This window comes from Gadus morhua, chromosome 9 (assembly GCF_902167405.1).
Source record: "Gadus morhua chromosome 9, gadMor3.0, whole genome shotgun sequence".
NCBI lineage: Eukaryota > Metazoa > Chordata > Actinopteri > Gadiformes > Gadidae > Gadus > Gadus morhua.
In genome coordinates, this window is record NC_044056.1 from 20656977 (window position 1) to 20676864 (window position 19888).

General features: G+C 45.1%; 2 protein-coding genes and 1 long non-coding RNA gene across 5 annotated transcripts in view; 1 reads left to right on the forward strand and 2 right to left on the reverse strand.

Annotated features, from left to right (window-relative positions):
• The window catches only part of LOC115550586 (uncharacterized), a 13372-nt gene extending 10176 nt beyond the window's left edge, over positions 1 to 3196 (reverse strand). For both annotated transcript variants that reach the window (XR_003977920.1, XR_003977919.1), the window contains exon 1: positions 2987 to 3196. This is a non-coding gene — a long non-coding RNA (uncharacterized LOC115550586). The remainder of the gene's footprint in view (positions 1 to 2986) is intronic.
• Positions 1 to 9771, forward strand: part of fkbp16 (FKBP prolyl isomerase 16) — a 22242-nt gene extending 12471 nt beyond the window's left edge. For both annotated transcript variants that reach the window (XM_030365754.1, XM_030365753.1), the window contains exons 5-9: positions 4975 to 5192; positions 6466 to 6650; positions 7011 to 7088; positions 8546 to 8683; positions 8768 to 9771. In XM_030365754.1, coding sequence (XP_030221614.1) covers positions 4975 to 5192; positions 6466 to 6650; positions 7011 to 7088; positions 8546 to 8683; positions 8768 to 8854 — 706 coding nt within the window. In that variant the 3' untranslated portion in view covers positions 8855 to 9771. The remainder of the gene's footprint in view (positions 1 to 4974; positions 5193 to 6465; positions 6651 to 7010; positions 7089 to 8545; positions 8684 to 8767) is intronic.
• Positions 9426 to 19166, reverse strand: rasef2 (RAS and EF-hand domain containing 2). Its single transcript, XM_030365750.1, has 17 exons — positions 18853 to 19166; positions 18567 to 18719; positions 15345 to 15435; positions 14807 to 14902; positions 14600 to 14677; positions 14257 to 14372; positions 13892 to 13960; positions 13466 to 13550; positions 13176 to 13246; positions 12165 to 12366; positions 11794 to 11898; positions 11255 to 11390; positions 11071 to 11152; positions 10848 to 10962; positions 10528 to 10638; positions 10328 to 10404; positions 9426 to 10227 (listed from the first exon to the last, which is right to left on the reverse strand). Exons 1-17 carry the CDS (start codon positions 19164 to 19166, stop codon positions 10131 to 10133), a joined length of 1998 nt encoding a protein of 665 aa, XP_030221610.1. The 3' UTR covers positions 9426 to 10130.
• Between the last annotated feature and the right edge of the window lie 722 nt (positions 19167 to 19888).

Consider the following 19888-nt stretch of genomic DNA (forward strand, 5'->3'; position numbering starts at 1 on the left):
TCCTACTGCATGCCGTGCTGCTGATTGTAGCGCGTCACACGGCCAGACTTCTATTGGTGTCCTTACAGGCGAGCGTGACGCTCAGAGGCTGTTAAAGGTGCCGCGGTGACTGGGCTGCACATCCATAAACCTTAATGGGGAAGTTTGCGTTGCAGCAAAGTGTTGGTGCAGTTTATCAGCCGCCAGCGCCTGCTGCTCACGCCGGGTGAACGTGTAAGCTTTGATGAGGCCGCTTCATAAATCACAAACCTGGAAAATGTAAACATTCTGCCGGGGCTTATAATGAGGCTGTAGTATCACACACGAGTACCGTACTGAGGCGTAACGCGTTTGTTCTCATTGAAGCCTTTATCGATTAAGCCTTTTGGAGGCACAAAGCTGCACGGTCCATTATAATGTTTTGATATTAAACAACAAGGCATAAAACGATCTTTGACCCAGAATGTTGCTTTAACAGATACAAAGACAGCATTGAGTGGAATTCCTCGCATACAATCCAGAATGTTGTTTTTACAGAAATAGCATTCAGTGGAATTTCACCCATACAATTTAACTTGTTTCAAACCGGGTTATGCCAGAGGGCTATGCTTAGTTACACAACACATTCAACATAAGTGGTGTATGGTTCCGTTTACTTTATTCAACTGCATCTACAAATTGAGCCAATATTATTCATAATGTGTGGTAAACTTTCCAATTAAAATGACTTATTTGATGTTGAACTTGAATATTCCCCCGATGTAGCCCAAATCCATAATGAAAAGAAGAAGCCGTCTTGAGAAACCCTCCATGATAGGCTGCTTCCTTTAAACCTGTCCCGTCTCGCTGTGCTGGCAGATGAGGGGCGTCAGCTAATGCCTGGCTAATGTAATGCGCCATCTTCTCTAACCCAGCTTAACCATCCACTTTCGCTAGGCCCTGCCAGCTCCTGCAGTGCACATCTCTGTCCCTGATGTTGGCGAGATAAGCGTTCACACAGTGGGCCTTTAATTCCGTTTAGGGTCCCATGGTGACGTACAGCGTTTCTCCAGAGGATTAAAAAGTGTATGGATTAATACACCTACTTTACCTTTCCTGTGGCTTAACTGTCAAAGTTAGTTTTTCTACGATAATTCAGTCTTTCCGAGTCGTCCTTCAATTATTCCCCACAAAAGCATTTTCTAAACATTTTGATGTAGTTCGTACCCGTCCATGATAAAACATGCACGATTGGAAAAAAGGGTGTTTTGAACAGAGAATGGACCGAAAGGGTTTGGAGGACAACGGCATCATGGGACACAGCGGGTCTCAGGTTTCAGTCCCGTGGCGGTCAGGTCACTCGGTTCTACCAGATAGATGGGCTTGTCCCCTTGTCCCACTGACCAGCTTGTGTTTCCTGTCTGTACTTAAAACACACCCAGGGGGCTCATTGGCTAATCTGGCCGCTGCAGTGTTGTGCCGCGGCGCTAATCACCAGTGACCTCTTTAACACCATAAACCCATAGATCTGTCAACGTGTCTTCGCACTCAGCGCTCCACGGCCCTCCACTAATTACTTAATGGCTTTGACTCATCGCCCCGGCAACAGAGGCACACACTGGACTCTCCCCACCGTCCACCACCGCCACGCCCACTTTGGGCTTGTTTTCCTCGGCTGTGACTCCAGTGACTCTGCTCCGTGTAACCAGCGGCCCACCTGTTACGTGTTTTAAGAATCTAAGCTTCCCTCACATGTCCACTAGGAAGTAGGACCAAACATATAAGCTGTGTTACCCTCACATAGCCACAAGGGGAGCATGACGTTATTGAAGGCTGCTCCCTCTTCACCTTTAATTAAGTGAAGAAGCCGAAGCCATAACGTCACCCCGGCCACGCCCACTAGGCCACGCCCACTGCATAGGCCACACCCACTTGACGTCCTGTACGGAGGACGTCGAGTGAACGCGCCAGAGATTTTCAGCGACACCCGCGAAGGGTCACGGGCCTCTGCCCGTGGCCCATAGTAGCCAGAGTTATTATCTCTCACACGTGTTCTACCAATTCCTACAATTCCCTCCGTATAGCTTCACTTACCATGCCGAAACATGCCGACGACTTTATAATAAATGAAGTGAGTTAAAGCAACCCGGGATTGGACAACTTTCTTCGAGAATATGCAGCACACCGCAGACGGGTCTGCTGTAAGAGCGCCCATCTCTCCCCCACTGATGGTCATGATATCACTCCACAAAAGGTCATCTGTGAATCCTGCACGAGGAGGATTGCTTGTTGTCCTCAGAAATCGTTGCGCAAAGGGGGTATGGTTTTGAGCCGTCGAGCGGCGGAGCATGACCAACCACCCATAACAAACAGATCCTTCAGTCTGATGTGAAAGGTCTGGAGTGCGGCTATAGCTGTTAAGGCAGGGCTGTGGAGTGACTCAGCATTTCTCGTCAGATGTGCTCCTTTAGTGACTCATGCTGAGCGCTCTCCTGCCTTTTTCCAGGGTAAATAGAAAAATCAATGGCATGATGGTATAGGGTTCTGCCTTTCAATTATTCACAAGCCAAACACTACTTCACTGACTTTCCTGACATCTGTTTTTGTGGCGATTTTGTACCTGGTATCACAACGTTCACTAGCTTATTTGCTTAAGAGTTAATATCAAGCTGTTTGAAACTGTGGATCTTTCATAGGGGTTTTCCTAAGCAGATGGCTGTTTTTCCTTTTAATTTTAATATCATAGAGAAGCTTCATTCACTTTCCGTTCTGCTCTTATACATAATGTTATAACACGTGTATGGTGAACCCACCTGGTGTAGGTGATTATTCCTTGGACATAATCAGTCAATATAGCACCTCTAGCACCACGGATCTGATTTTCATCTAATGACTCTGGCGTACACCGTTGCAAAAGATACTCAACGTTGCAAAAGATACTATACACAATGTTGCAAAAGATAAGCCACTTTCATGATTGGTCATAACCGCCTCAGACACACATATTAGATAATAAATTCAGACATACCTACTCTCATGTCCTCCTCTAGGCTGCAGTTTCAAACCGGCTTATCTGCATGCACCGTTCGCCTACACTTTTCACAATGAGTTACAATCCCGTAAGGTAACCGTAACCAGACAAGTGTGTTGAAAGTTATCCATATGAGCAGAACCATGGGCAACGGTGTCAGCATAGGCCTGATTGTAATTGTATGCATGGTTTGTTGTCAAACACTGAGCACTCTTATGTAACAGTCCGCCTGGGGGATGTGGAGAACACTTCCAGAATAGCTCAGGGGGAAATGGAAGGAGAGAGAATAACAAGTGGTGTCATGCTCAACGGTACGAGCGTGAGCACTGAGCGTCTCAAAACCAAGCAGAAGTGACCAGTATTTAGAATTATTTATTTACAGTTATTACATCTTTGCACTCTGAGCGTATGGCGGTCCCTGTGGAGCGTCGGTCTCAAGGTTGAACCCCCTGCTCCCCTACAACTCCCCAGTATTTAACCATGTTGTATCAAACCACAGCTCGCATACACTGCACCGAGAGGAGCCGTTGAGACGGACCTCTCTAAAGCCATGGGGCTTCATGCGCTGAACTCTTAGCATCTCTGAATGCTGCTACTCCCCGCGGTCTCCACCCCGCCCTCACAGGAGACAAGCGGCGCTGGCTCGGGTTCCCAAGGCCATAGAGGTGGCCTTTGCGACCCGTATGCATCCTCTGGCAGCCAGTGTGTTCTCTATGGGGGGGGGGGAGGTGAAGCAGTAACCCGATGCAACCTGCTGACACAGCCACCCAGGGGCTTGGGCCGTGCACCCACGCTGTTGGCCGGTAGAAAGTTGTGTCATGGACGGGGAGCGGTTGAATCATTCAGGCGGGGACAGAGCTCTCCCCTGGTTTGGTATCGGCTTGCGTTCCAACAAGGAGTGGCTTGAAGCGTTGGCTCCGGCTCAGATCAGCCTGCCCTGAGTCTCAGATCTTGGCTTCGCTGAGCAGGCAAATGGGACATGGTCTTGCTTGGGGTTAAACTGCTGTGATGTAACAGAGCGTGTTTTACCTTTTGCTCACTGTAGCCATCCGTTATGACTAACCTTTACTTGACACTTTTTTTCAGAGCAGCCATCAGTCTCTATATGACACTCTTTGTAATTAGGCACGTCTGGATAACGAAACCTGTCCAGCCACGGCTCATCCTGCCAGGGGCTTGTTTTATCCTGTAAACAAGAGGGGACACACAATGAAATGATGAAGGCTGGGAAAAAGGGACAAGATGCCATTTTAAGTGGAATCCATTTTTAAGTTAAAGAGTATTTTTGGTAAAGGCACTGACTGAGCTCAGAGTATTGGCTGATTAATGAATTACATATTAATAAATACCAATCTTCAAGTTTAGCATTTTAACGACAAAAAGGTTGAAACAGTTAAGTAAGTCGGCTTGAGGATCTATTGGTATTGCCCGAAGAGTCGCTTCACCTCTTTCATCTTTGATGCTGAGGGCAATGAAGGAGTGATTGAGTTATGATGGGAGGAATTCATGAGGCACTGTGACTGATGATTAACTATGCCCTGTCAAGCATAGCACATCAGAATAGTAAGCTGAACATGTCTGCATATCTGTCTATCTGCCTGCCTGTCTGATAATCCATCCATTCATTAATTTCGGTGTGCGTGTGTGCGTGTGCGTGTGTGTGCGTGTATGTGTGTGCATGTGTGTGTGTGCGTGCGTATGCGTGTGCGTGCATGTGTGTGCATGTGTGTGTGTGTGCGTGCGTATGTGTGTGCGTGCGTGCGTGTATGTGCGTGCGTGTGTGTGTGTGTGTGTGTGTGTGTGTGTGTGCATGTGCATGTGTTTGCATGTGTGTGCGTGTGTGTGCGTGTGTGTGTGTGTGTGTGTGTGTGTGTGTGTGTGCATGTGCATGTGTTTGCATGTGTGTGCATGTGTGTGTGTGTGTGTGTGTGTGTGTGTGTGTGTGTGTGTGTGTGTGTGTGTGTGTGTGTGTGTGTGCGTGGCAGGGAGCCTGATATCCCCTCCTTGGCGCCCCTCCTGTACCAGCTGCAGGTGGAGGGGGTCCAGGAGAAGCGAGACCCCCTGAGCCTGCCCATACCGGACCGCATCCGCATCGGCAACCAGAAGCGGGAGCGGGGGAACTTCCACTTCACGCGGGAGGAGTACCACATGGCCGCCAGGGCCTACCTGATGGCCCTGGACGTGCTCACCACCAGCGCCAGAGGTAAGCCCCAGGGCAGTGCTACTACGACCACACTGCTTTAATGCTAGGGGATTCAAGTGTCGTGATACATCGATGGATTTCATGAGCAAGACACTTAACCCTAGCTCCTCCCCATGAGCTGTCTGACGCCTTGCGTGGTTGACTCGCACACCGGCAGTGTGTGAATTTGTCGGTTTGGATAAAATCTCCGGCTAAATGCCCTTAATGTAAACGTACATGTAAATTGATTTGGTGTCCATATGCTGTCAGGCGTATTTCAGTCAGAATGCTCTCAACCGCAGACGCACACACGGAGGCATGCACGCGCACGCACACAGCCAAATAGTGTGAGTGCAGTCAAATTCAAAAGTATGACATTGATTCATTTAGTTTATACTAGCCATCTTTTGTTCGGCATATACTATGCTACACACACTTACACACAACCACACCCACACCCACACCCACCCACACACACAGATACAGACTTAACCTGTTTTTTTCACAACAATCGCTACCTGCACTAATAACACTATCCTTATGCAGGCTCACAGCTCCACGCACTGACTAGCTGGGTCAGTATATTAGCTTAATTCCTTAATTCCTCCTCGTTTGTACTATTATTATTATTACCGCCCCGAATAATCGCTTTAATCACAGAAACTGGCTGGACTCAAGAGGCTCATTTGATTTTCATTTGATTTCCCTGGTCTGGTTTAGAGATAATGCCATGGCTGGCTGCTCCAGATATGAATAATCATGGATCACTTGTTTGAATTCGTTGTTGAGTTCACTGAAGGAGGTAGGATTTCAGCATGTGGTGCACATCGTCAGTAGAGGATGTTGGCCATGACTGACGATGTGTCAGCAGCCTCCCTACACCTTATCCCCTTATTTATTAATTGCCCCTTCCCTCCTCTGATTAGCTTGTGAATAAATTGATATGTCCGCTGCGCTCCACTTCTGTTACCCACTATCTTCGACACTTTTTCTCGGTCTCTTTAATTCAAGAATGGCGTGTGCACACAACTGTTAATAAACCTTGTGCTTTTAGAAGGTTAGCTTTAAAGAGAGCATAGAGTCAAGTCAGCAATGTGAAGCCAAATGTCATCCATCACTGTCCCTCACTGAAAGAGCGGTAACTCCTCAGAGCTTGTTTTATTCAGTCTCATGAAGATGCCACTCCCTAAACTCCCAAAAAACGAGTCCAACGCTCCTTAATCCCTCGCTGCTACACAGGGCGCCAAAACAAGCACAGCACACACACAGTACAGCCCCCCCCCTGTTCCTCTAGACCCCAGCGAGGACGGCCTGGTGGAGGTGGAGGAGGAGGAGGTGCACGCCTACCGGGTGAAGTGCCTCAACAACCTGGCCGCCACTCAGCTGAGGCTGCAGCAGCACAGCGAGGCCCTCCACACCAGCCGCGACGTGCTCTGCCTGGAGCCCAACAACGTCAAGGCCCTGTTCCGCACCGGGAAGGTGAGGGCCCCCCCTGCTCATCGATCACACGTTATTCATAGCGCTAGGCTTAACGGGGGGGGGGGGAACCAACACCACGCGAGATCTCTGATCCAGAACCAATCCGAATCCCCGATGTTGAATTGGTTCGTACGAATACATGCCGTTGATCTAAAGAAAGCTAGAGAATGGTTCGGAGGTGAACTCAGTCTACTTTAGTCAAAGTGTTGTTTTCAAATGGCTTCTATTGGGGAGGCTACTCAGTGACGCATCAGCCTCCATCACAGCAACCACCGCTCTTGAGTTCCTTCTGCGTCAACACACGCTGTGACTCACCGGTCTCCTAGAAGACCGTGATGCTGACTCTCCCTCCCCCCTCAGCTGCTTTCTGATCAGGGGCAGTACCAAGAGGCGATGGACTTGCTGAAGAAGGCCTTGAAGCTGGAGCCTGCCACCAAGGTAAGCCTGCGCCCTGCAACAGGCCGATGTCCCTTCCCAAATTAGAGAGACACATCCCCCTTTTCCACATATCTAAAATCTTGTCTTTGGACAACATTGCTTTCTTTAATGACAGAATGTAGGCCTACATATCTTGGACAAAGGTGTTGTCATATTTAAAGTTTCACTTACATAAGTATAGAGAGTTTTAGTTTTTTTGGGTTAACAGAACAAATTTGCAGTGTAAACCACGGATAGCTGATTATTGTAAGTATAAACTAATCTCCAAAAAATGACATCAATATTAAGGCATCCTCTTTAAAGTGGATTCGTTCATCCATAACCTTACTACATTAGGAGTAATTAAGTCTAACTCTACCTTAAGAACCTGTTCTTTCTTGCTTAGGTGTGCGCTATCTGCCAAAAACGGATTAGAAACTATCTGACATTTTTTACTAACAAATAATTACATGTCCCAACAAATGGTTCAAAACCTGTGTACGCCCATTCATTTATCCCTATACAAGTACATAATTAGATGTAGAATTATTTCTTTCTTATTTATATTTAATTATTTATGCCCTGTTCATCCAAGCCTTCCTGTTTGACGTTCCTGATCTCAGAGGCGCGTTCTGAATGTCAGCCCCCAGTCTAGACTCTAGACAAACTCAAAGATCTGCAGCCAGGGTAATTACACCCCTGTCTAAATGCTGCTTACAGCACTCTGGTTGGCTTTTTTTTTAATGGGTTTTATTTTTCGCCAGTATGTGGCTGGTGGAAAAAAGTACAAGAAAAAATGTATTGAAGATCAAAGTAGAGTTTTTAAATTGGCCTGGATTATGTATCAATTTTTCCATTTTATTTCTTTAGAATGGACCTTAATGGATGCTTTGAAAGCAAGAAAAACCTTTAATTTCAGTTTTCTATCAAAGGTTTAATACGTGTTCTGATAGTTTATCTATATTGGAAAAAAATAATCTACCTCATCTAGTCTGTCCAATTTTCAGTAGTTTTCATACCTCTGCTCCCCTCTGCTGGACTTCGTCAATACTGCAACAACACCTTTTGTACTGACAGGTTTTCCTCTAAATGCGTTTGTTTTTACCTCTCTCTGTACGTCCAACAGGCCATCCATTTACCTGTCCGTCCGTCCAACAGGCCATCCATTTACCTGTCCGTCCGTCCAACAGGCCATCCATTTACCTGTCTGTCCGTCCAACAGGCCATCCATTTACCTGTCTGTCCGTCCAACAGGCCATCCATTTACCTGTCTGTCCGTCCAACAGGCCATCCATTTACCTGTCCATCCGTCCAACAGGCCATCCATTTACCTGTCCGTCCGTCCAACAGGCCATCCATTTACCTGTCTGTCCGTCCAACAGGCCATCCATTTACCTGTCTGTCCGTCCAACAGGCCATCCATTTTCCTGTCTGTCCGTCCAACAGGCCATCCATTTACCTGTCTGTCCGTCCAACAGGCCATCCATTTTGAGTTGTCTAAGCTGGTCCAAAGGCAGGCCGGTGACAGACCGATCGGTGAAGTGAGGACTAAAGCCATGCAGCTTCTCGGAGAGAACGTCAGGCCGTTCCTCATCCCGTCGGCGAAGAAACCGCCTGTAAGCAGCCATACTTTCTCATCAGTTCTCGTCAGTATAACCCGAGGAGGGCCGTGCCGCTGACTGTGTGTCCCCGTGTTCCAGGGTGTCTCATGGAAGCTGCTACTTGGAGCGCTGGTGGTGGCCTTGGGCAGTCTAGTGACCTCCATCGTTCTGACGGCAAGGAACTGACGCCGTCTGTAGAGCTGAAGCGAAGCCCGACAACCGTCCAGCCCATGAATACACTGTAGATCGACAGCCATTGTCTGTGACTGGGAAGAAGGTGTGCAGACCCGGGGCACTGGGTAAGGGGCCACTGGGTTAGGGCCTGGGGACGGAGCCATGGCCGGAACAGGATCGTTTGTGTAGAAGAGGAATAGCATAAGGGCCACTGGGCTGTTTTTAAGTGGCTGGGGGACAATTTACAATTGGGGGACACTAATTAACCATCAACATTAGTTAATACAGTAATAAGCATTAACCAAGTTAACTTCTGGTCTAGAAATCATTTACCAATGGTGTTCATTTATATATTATTTTATAGGGTTGAAAAGGGTTAGCATGAAGATTACATTAGGAATAAATTATTACTAGTAAAGATGATCACCATTAGTAAATGATGACACCATTAACTAACTTAACTTTTAGTTTATGTAAGATCAAAGGTATTGCTCCTATTACTGTGTTAATTAATGTTGATTATTGCACCATAAACGTGTTATCAAGGGTTGTGACTATAACTTGAAACATTTTTACTCAAACATTCTTTTCCAGTATTGTTCTTTAATAGGTTCTGGTGACAGACAGCAGTATGCCTAACATTGCATTGCGTTCCAACTGAAAATGAAAGTGTTATATCTGTAAATATTACAGTCATGTTAATGAGCTCATAAAGCAGAAGAGTTATTTATAATGTAGATCCATGTTTTTTTAAGCGCTAACTATAAACAGCTGAATTAAATGAATCTATCCCCCGGCATTGCATTGTAGCTGACATGATGCCAAAGATCATCCTTCTGCCTGGACACGTGTAACATCCATGCCCTAAAACACTGTCAATACAAAATAAATTAGCTCAATATGCTTAATAAAAACCGAAAGAAAACATGCATCCCATGATTTTTCTTACCAGCAATTTATGTTCCTGTTTAACAAACTATCAAACCCAATCAGACAATATCAAAAGTAATTGAAGAAGCAAATGTTTATAAAATACAATGCACAAAAATATATATGTATATATTCCATTAAATAAGGACAAAACTACAGATACGTTTCACATTATCTACAGAGACAAATCATTAATGGTTGTATAAAATATATTAGCTTTAGAATCAGTTCTTTAATATCACTTTTAACGATTTAAAACACTAAAATATAGGCAATAATAATGAAATGGAGGTAAAAAGGGGGTAGAATGGTTCTCTTTCCATGGCTTCACCCAGGAAAGTAAACAACGGCGCCCACACTAACAGCATTCAGTCAGAGTCCTCTTGGGACTGCTCGAACTCAGTCGCACTTCCGACTCCGACTGATCCCTCACTACGATCGTTTTCTTCACTTCTCTGTGGGACGGGGGGGGGAACAAACAGATGAGCATTATCCATCGACTATAGCACACTTAAACACACAACACTTGACATGGTTTGATTTCTCCGCCGCTACCTCGCCAAATGTAGCACCGCCTCAACTACGTTGGTTCCCTCTTTGGCGCTGGTTTCACAGAACAAGGCCCCGTACACCTGGAAAAAGAGAGCGCACCGCATCTGCTCCGTTACCCCGAACCACGGCAATCAACCAGAGGCGGCCTGCATGAATGAATGTCACTGGGTTGCCCTGGGAGACGCTGCTCCCGGTAAACCTACGCTGGCCAGCTTCTCTCCGTGGGCGGTGCTCACGCAGCCCACTGGGCGCTCCTCCCGGAGGTCCACCTTGTTGCCGATGATGCACATTGGGATCTGCCCCTCCGTGGAGTCCTGTATGGACACGCCGCCGGTTATCAGGGTGCCGTCTCTCCCCCCCCCCCCTTTAAAGTTGACATATTATACCACCAGGACATATTATACCACTAGGGATGTCAGAAGAGGCGGATTTTCAAAACGGCTTTTTAAGGCTAATCACACTCACACCTGGGGGTATTATATGTCACCTTTTAAGCCTAGTCTCCTCCTCATCCTCCCCCTACCTGGATCTGCTCCATCCAGGCCCGGACGTTCAGGAAGCTGCTCTCAGACGTCACGTCGTAGAGCAGCAGAACGCCGTTGGCCTTCCTGAAGTAGGAGCGGGCGATGCAGCGGAACCTGGGGAACGGGCCGTCAGCACAGCTTTAGAATGGTCTGGTTATCAGGGAGGTTTAATAGGCATCTCAAAACAACCGCACGGATCTGGAGGTTAGTTTGGGTCCTTGCCTCTCCTGGCCGGCCGTGTCCCATATCTGCAGGGTTGTCTTCTCTCCATCCACCAGCAGCTTCTTCATCTGGAAGTCCACCCCTGGGAGGAACACAAGTACCATACAACCGTCATCCATCCATGTCCATCGAGTGTACATTGACCCCCTGTGGTGCGCTGAGCAGGTGGGGTTCTGGTGCTCACCCAGCGTGGTCTGCATGTCGGTTCTGAACTCGTTAAGCGTGAGGCGCATCAGGAAGCTCGACTTCCCGGACCCTGCGTCTCCAGCAAGAACCAGGCGGTAGATTGGAGACGGCCCCTCTTCCTCCAGAACGTCCGGCTTTGTAGCGAGGTGACAATTAGATACACAGTGAGACAGTGAGATCAATTAGATAGATGTATACAGTAGCTACACACGCGCAAAGATGAGATAGATAGATTACAAAGATGAGACGGACAGAGAAACATCTGTCCAGACAGACGGACTATAGGTCTAGATCTATATGTGATTTCAGGGAACCAGTGAAGAATCAGAAAGGTCTAAAAACAGTGTTGAAGCTCTGCCCAAGTGACAAGTGACACGAGGGATACAAAGCCCACCAGTGATATTCAGACCCATTCACTCATACGGGATTCAGTATGAACAAACACACGCCCTTCAGCCACACGTACCCCCGGGCCCTCCTAGGTCAGGGTCAGGGTCAGGGTGAGGGTCAGGGTCAGGGTCAGGGTTAGGGGTCTACCTTGGTGGAGAAGGCGGACAGGCGTCTCCGTAGGGACAGGGCGAGAGAGGACGAGCCCAGGGACGGAGGGATGGACATCGCAGCTTCAGATTTCACCTCTGATATCTAACATGTGACAGGAAGTTATATTATTAAAACGGTCTTTATCGGCATAGCGCCTCTGAAAACAAGAGCATAGAATCAGCAAGAATAAGAAAATATGAATTCATCAAGTAGAGGTTTGTATGGAAACATGAGTTGTGAAAGCCATTCGATGAAGTGGCTTTTAAGAAGTGATTCAAAAAGATGTCATGGATATGATGATGCAATGATGACAAAATGGATTCTAAATCAAGGGATCCATTCAGCGAGGTCCACGGCCCCGTCCGTACCTCCATGTCGGACTGGATGTAGGAGTAGCTGTGGTGCACCGTCTCCATGGAGTCGTCGCTGTCCCCGTCGCTGTCCTCGGGCTCCACCAGGTCCTCGGGCTCCGCCGCGTCCTCGGGCATGGCCACGCCGCTGTCCAGGTACTTATCGGCCCAGCGGGCCACGTGCTGGTACGGGGGCGCTCCGGGTTGGCTCTGATCTGCGCTGCACCCCCAACACACACACCTCAGGGGTTAACAGGTCTGCTGCTCCTTACTGCACCAGGTCAGGATGTAGAAGGATTTATTGTTTATTACTTCATCTTTCCGTCACACGATTCAATATTTTTATCGCGATTAATCACATAGTATTGGTGAGTTAACTCACGATTAATACATTTTTTTAATTCTATTTTGAATGCACTCAATTAAAGGAGATTATCAAATGGAATGACACATTATCATACATACCAATTGTACTTAATAAGCAAAAACCAGACCAAGTGGTCTTGGTTGATTATGAAACTTATGGAACACCAGATTTGGGAATTGTAAAAAGGCAGTTAGTTAGTACAATTGTAAACCAACAGTTACTAAAGTGTAGTTAAATTCAAATAAGTAGCACCACAGATTTGGGCATTGTAATCAGGCAGTCACTTGCTGCAAGTGTAATTTAATGTAAAGTAAGTGGAACTAAGAACAAAATTAATTCTGATATGAATGTTTGCATTCTGTGGGCAAAACCTTTCAAAATCTCAGTAAAAAAACAAACGGTGCGGTATTGTGTTCATTTTTATTAATTATAATAAAATTGCGTAATGCATTATTATTGCAAAAATAACTATATTTAACGCATTAAATATAGTATTTAAAGCAACAGGCCTACTTTACGTACTAATATACACCTATATATATATAGATATATATTATATATATCTATATCTATATATATATATTACTCCTTAAAAAATCCATATTGATTGAGTGAGACTGGGTGTATGCCCTAGTGGGTGAGTGCGTGTTTACACCACATACCTGCCATGATTGATTGTGCTTTGTCGAATGGGCTTCATTCGTCTGGCAGGGATTTCATTTTTGGGTGATAGCTGGATTGCACACATAGACACACATCACACAACACACACACACACACGTTTCAGAACTAGTTTCTCATTTGACTACCTTGTGGTGAGTTAATAATAGACCTAAAGTGGCTGTTCATAAGTGTTACTGGAAACTCCAATCCCTGTAGAAACACGTCATATGGGGCCAAACGTGTGCAGGAAGGAAGGCGTGCCCGCGGGTAACTGAAGACACGCTCTCACCCTCCTCTTGGTCGCCACCGCCGCCTCATTGGCCAACGCCGAGCGAAGACCGTCATTACTGTCGTACAGCTTTTTGTTCGTCTCCCTGGCCGTGCGGGAAGGAAACAGGAAGTCAAAAGAAGGACCAATGTTGTGTACTGAAGCAGGTCATTCACGTTTGATCCCATTCCCTTTCAGATTTAATGCTCCATGTTTGGGTTCATGGTTGTGTCATGAAAGTCATGCTACTAATTTACTACAGATTTTACCCTTGATTTGAATTATTGACCTTAAGAAGGTCTTATGTACCATTTTAACGGTCCTTATTTTATTCAAAGTGAAAACAGTCAATAGAGAAGGGTTTCCCCCAATATATTGACACAAACTAGAAATTAGGTTGTGTTACGAAGTATCAACATGCTAGAAAGGCAAACTTCAGGAACTTACTGCAGAGCCTGGATTTGATTTGTGTAAGACTGATACTCCTCAACCATCCTCTTCAGGTCATCTTGTTCTCTGGAAGATAAAACACTTTAATACAATATTACACTATTATTCAATACCACACACCCAATACATAATGGGACGACCAAACATATCAAAACAAAAGGGTTGAACCATCCAAACCAAAGCATCAAGGAACAAAAAATGATATCTAGTCTTGACATCAGGAACCTGATCCAGTCTCGACAACACAATGAGTAAAAGAACGAAAGCGGAAAGGTATCGTGTGGAGACAGGAGACCGGTTTGGCTGTTGTGGCATTCCTGCCAGTCCACACTTCTCCTGCCAGAGACGTCGCACTGCCCCACCTGTGGTGCTGCAGCCCCTGGTCTGTGTACATGTTCTTCAGCTTGTCCAGCTCCACATGCAGAACGGAGACGTCCGTCTGAGCCGCCAGCAGAGAGCTTTGCAGCCGCTCGTTTTCCTGACGATGAGACGCCTTCGGTTAGGAGACCAATTTAGAGGGCCAGTCTGTCCGTAGACACCCATGCGCAAGATACCTAGCCTGCTCATAAATTAATCGGAGTAATCAAGCACTTTGGATAAACGTGAATGTAAATTTGAATAAACAGTAGATGGATTGATGCTTCAATCAAAAAATTCAAGAGCAGCTAATGGAAACTCGGAAGACAAACTAAGAGCCACACCAACCTGTGTGAGCTCAAAGACGTTCCTCTCCAGCCGGGTCACATCGTCCTTCGTGCGGTCAAGTTTGGAGTCCTCTTGGCTCTGTTAGTTTCAACACGTTCAGCAAAACAAAGCGGGATTCATTTGAGACATGCACATCATCACAACCATTAGCCTCGCTAAATAAGACAAATCAATCACAATAAAATATCAAACGGGTATAAAAAGTACCTTCTTTAGTCTCTCCAGACTGGCATGGAGATCTGCCACCTGGTTGTCGTGCCTCCTCTGCATTGAGGCAACCATTTCCTCCATCTTCTTGTGCTCCTGAAAACATGACACCCCCCCCCCCCCCCCCATGCGTCAAAAGTAGCTTGTCTAAAGCCTTCAAGAGGGGCATTCAGCGGGCCATGGACAGAGAGCCTTTGTGAGCCAGGGAAGGGGGATCACACAGGGGCCTGCTTGTATTGCAGACATGCAGGTTCCTCTGATGATGCGGGCAACACTACAACACCGCCATGTTCAGTCCCTGTACGGCAGGGAAGCTAGCAACCCTTCAGACCCCTCCCCTCATTTACAATGAAAGACAAACATTTAGAATAAATCATTTATGATTACCTAACTTATCATCACTGATAATAACATAACTCATATTTTCAAGCCTATTGCTTTGATTACACTTTGTCAAAAATAGATCCCATGAAACCAGTATCAGCCAACGTCCACACAAACTCCCACAATACCAGTCTATAGTAATGGCTTCACCCACCTGGTCTCTGACACGCAGTTCCACCGCAGCAAGTTGCTTCTGGAGATCTTCCTCAAGCTCTTCCAGCTGACTTGTGTTCATGTCCTCTGTGCTGTACAACCACGGAATAGCTTTGGTTTATTATCGTTCGTCTCTACCAGGCAATAGAAAAAGGCAGCTTTCCTCAACAATCCTTTCTAGGTTGCCCCTATCATCTTACATCAAGGATCAGTATTAAAACAATTAGACAGTTGAATGCTTTACCTGCAGTCTCTTGACGTCTTAAGAAGATATGGACATATTCTATGCGTACGACTTTATACACTGTGTCGTAGTAAACACTTTGCTTGTCCGGGTGACAGCCAGGCTGTCAGAGGGCGTGATCTTGGAAAGTCGGCAACATTCCCCTGTTACCCAATTCAAACAACACCTCAAGCAGCCTCAGGCAGGATCGGCAGAACAATGACATCGCCCTTAGGATGAGGTTTAGCTTGATGTCTACGATTTAAAATGCAAGCGGTTAATAATGTGTGAGTGAATGGGAAAAATATGAATGAGATCAAGTGAGAGGATATTCCCTACAGTAGAGGGGGAGGTGGAGAGGAACAGGTGGACAGAGCATTTAAGTGTTCTACTTCCTTGAGTCAGAGTGAGTGGCAGCTCTTCGGCAAGACTTGTGCTTAGTGAAGCAGAAAAATAAAGAAGGACAAACAATAAGAAAAATTCCAACTCCAAGGCTCTATAAAATTTCCTTTCAGGACATGGTAGCAAAGATATCTCTTGAACCTCTGAGTCGATTTTTGAACCAATTTCTGAACATTTGACTCTTTATATGAAAGATCATGGCATTTTCAGTTAATCATCACAATTTGTCTTGTTCTGCCTGATTGTTGCCATTGGAACAAGCTTTGTGACAGTGCCTAATGATTAAAATGCAATGCTCTTTTTTATGTTGGTTCTTCTAGTTGAAAGTCTGACTGAAATGGCATAAACTCAAGAGAATGGCAAAATGTAACAAGCGGGCAAATAATCTCACTGAAACTTCACAGAATCTGTGTTGCTTAACATTCCATAAAACTGTTCATTTATAAGTAATTCAGTTTATTCCAAAAGGAAAAACCGCAAGTTTGATTGCTTTTAAGTGTGTCGGCCTAACATTAACCAGTAATTAGCCTATGTAGCTTATGCTTGTATCATATTTAAACAAGTTAATGACAAAGAAGCTGAAAACACACAATGATCCTCGAACAAAGCACACAAGACGTATAGCAGGAAAGTCCGACCAGTAATTACTTGTCTAACTACAGTTAGACAAGTAATTACTGCAAAATAGGAGTTTATTAGTGTATTCTATGCACAAACATATGGAAGCACATTTCTTCCAAAGGGTTGAATCAAGAAAGGATCCTATAAATCATTATGATGAGAAACCTTAAATATTGACTTAGTATCTCAAACTAATGACTTGATCTCAAATGATTGATACCTTCTCAAAATAAGGACTAAATGGGCATCCATATGCTTTGAAAATGACTTCAGAAATATGTAATTGTTACCCAGGAAATAAGCAATTATGTAACACTACACTACACCAATGCAAAGAGGGATTTATCCAATAGTAGCCCGGTCCTACCAGAATCTCGTACTTCATTTCATTTGCACAGAGAGTCTGGACCTACTCAATTGACACGTTAACTCACTTGAAGGCGGGTGTCTGTTAAAGTTAAAAACTACTGGATCTGCCCAGTGCCACTCTGGATCTGCCATTGTTCTCAGCCACTCCCTCTGTTTGCTGATTGGACGCAGAAGATTTGGACGGAGAAAACCCACTAACATACGCAGACCCAGACCTAGTCCTGAAGGGAAATGCAAATTGAGCGGAAGTACTTAGGCGGGCGGAACCGGGCTAATCCAATAGGGCTTGAGCATCAGAATGAATGTCATTTTTTGTTGCCAATTCTCCAATACGTTTGTGATGCCTGGAGAGATTTTAAGTAATGTCAAATGTTTAATAAACGTAAACATAGCGTAACCCAGGTCAAACAAAACACTGTTTTGCCACGTCGCACATGGGAAACCCTGTGGCAGTTTCAAAAACAACAATGTCTCCCCATAATGACAAATCATTCCATGATTAATGACTAAACCATGACCAAAAAAACATTACTAATAACAAGCCTATGCTCCTATACTTTAAAAATGGAGGCTGTCATTGCAATGCTATTGCTTTTATTAATGGAATAAATTTTATATACACAGCCTATAATAATTGCTGACGCAGATCTGTTCCAGGATTGTCCCAGGATGTTATCCCTGAATGTGGGGGTAGCGTGAAGCAGGCTGTTCAAGCACCTGTGGAACAGTGAAATGAAATAGGATCCAGCAGGTCTAGTTGGAGTAACAGTAGTATAACCTTTAAGAGCTGATCCGGAAAGCACTGCACAGCCATTTGTGATATTCACAGCCTGGATCAGTATTATAGTGGAGTCAACCTTTGGGCAAATATTGAGAAAGTTTCTCATTATATGGCGATACAGTATGCCTAAGTCATTATTAAAGGGTTCTCACTAGCTGGAGATACAAAGTCATCATTTTCATAAAGTTTCTCATTATCTTGATATACTGCGTAATTATTTTAGGCCACTATGTCAATATTTTGAGAAAGTTTCTCATTAGTTTGAGATGCCAAGTCCTTTTTTGTAGCTACTAAGTCAATATTTACAGGATATTTTGGTATGGAATGAGCTTCCACACCAACATGCAACCTAAACCTGAAAAACCATGCAGCTATTCAACCATTTAGATTATGTGAGATCGGTCCAGATGCAAATAATAATGTAACATGGTCAAAAGTGGAATACATTTAATAAAAACTATTGAAAACAACTGTCCAAACTGTATTGTCACTGTCATTCTTCCATCCAATATAAAGTATATCCTTGCAGTCACTAATGTATACCTATAAAAGATCAAATAAATCAGGGACAGGTATTGTTAGTCTTGGTTCATGACAGGAGAGCTTTCTTACGTCATTAAACCAGGATACACGCTTTATGGACTGTAAAGGAAGTGGCAGCCACACAGGTGGATACAACTAGTTCCAAAGTTTTGAATGGAAGTCGATAGTTTAAAAAGTCCATAAGGACTATTGAGAAACCAAGTCGACATTGACGGTTCCAAGATGACAATGTAATGCCACACCGTACACTTTCAGACCTGCTGTTGTTTTAAAGAAGATCTCACCGTTTGAGGCTGGTCTCCAGCTGTGTAGTTTCCATCTTGTGGTCGATGCTCTCGCTGATCAGAGAGTTGATGACCACCTCGTAGTGCGTCAGCAGAGGGCTGTTAGAGGAGTCCACTATAGCCTGATACAACCCCGACAGCTTGGTCCTCAGGCTTCGGGGAACACAAAACAATCACTTACAATCACAATAAGTATAATGTATAAGTAGCTCGATACCCGACTACGGATTCTGGTTAAAACTATTCTTGTAATAAAAGGTTTATTGTGTATCCCAAGATGTCCTACCTTTCAGAGAGCAGCGGGATCGCATCGTTCCTGTCCAGGAATTCGTCCCAGGGACAGATCTGACCGTGGGACGACTCGACGGCGGCGAACGAGGACAGGTCCAACGTTTCCGACACCTCTTGGAACTTGGATGAGAAGCTGGTGTAGTTTATATATCCATCTCTGTCCGCGTCGAACTTGTTAAACAAAGTTTTAATCTCGTTTTCGGGTACGTGAAGTTCTCGGCACACTACGGTGAAGTCCTCATATTCGATGTCGCCCGATTTGTTGACATCGCATGCTGAAAATAGTCTCTGTAGGCTAGGTACGTCCATTGTGCTGCATTCAAACTAGCTATACATGTAAATATTAAAATACCATGGTGGTCTAGGCATAAACTTCTCGGACAGACAGGGTGCTATTGCGCGCGTCAGGTGAGCGCGTCCGCGGGGGGTAGCACTGTGCACACATGCCTGTGATTAACCGCTAGTTGCGCCTCAGTCCCGCCTCTGATTGGCTGAGAAACTCACGTCGCATATCACCCATTTGTCAACAGACAGAGTTACATTTACGCGCAAGGTCAGTAGTATATATCATTATTCAAAAAGTTAGATTAGTTTATCTTAGTTTAACTTTCTTCCCAATCACTTCGCATTTAAGGTTAAAGTATAGGCTTATGTTATGTGTGTATAACCAGCAACAGGTTGCTGGTTATACTGCCCTAGGCTCCACCTCTCTGTTTGTCTTCAGGGCGTGAGGTGTGCGTGTACGCTTATCTAACTTTGTCCAGTGTTTTTTTGTAGTTACAGTAGGCCTGCGTTCGCAGGTGAAAATACAACCCTATAATATATATTGCAGGTTATGCTCAACAAATTTACGCAAGTATTTTATATCGTTTTTACTGGTGCATTTTAAGTTTTTTTTTTTTATGATTGAGAAGAATTCAGATACCTAATATCAATACCTTATCTCATTAAAACAAATGAACTCCACCTGCTATCCACATAATGCGCATATGTGTTGTTGACCATAGGTTGGACGCTCTGTGCTGAAACTA

Bases quoted from the DNA above. Each gene is read 5' to 3' on its own strand.
- rasef2 (XM_030365750.1), bottom strand. From the start codon at position 19,166: ATGGACGTACCTAGCCTACAGAGACTATTTTCAGCATGCGATGTCAAC. The intron at 14,373-14,599 runs GTTGGTGTGGCT...TCTCATCGTCAG, and splicing joins ACGTCTTTGAGCTCACACAG to GAAAACGAGCGGCTGCAAAG. The intron at 11,899-12,164 runs GTACGGACGGGG...GTCACATGTTAG, and splicing joins ACATCCAGTCCGACATGGAG to ATATCAGAGGTGAAATCTGA.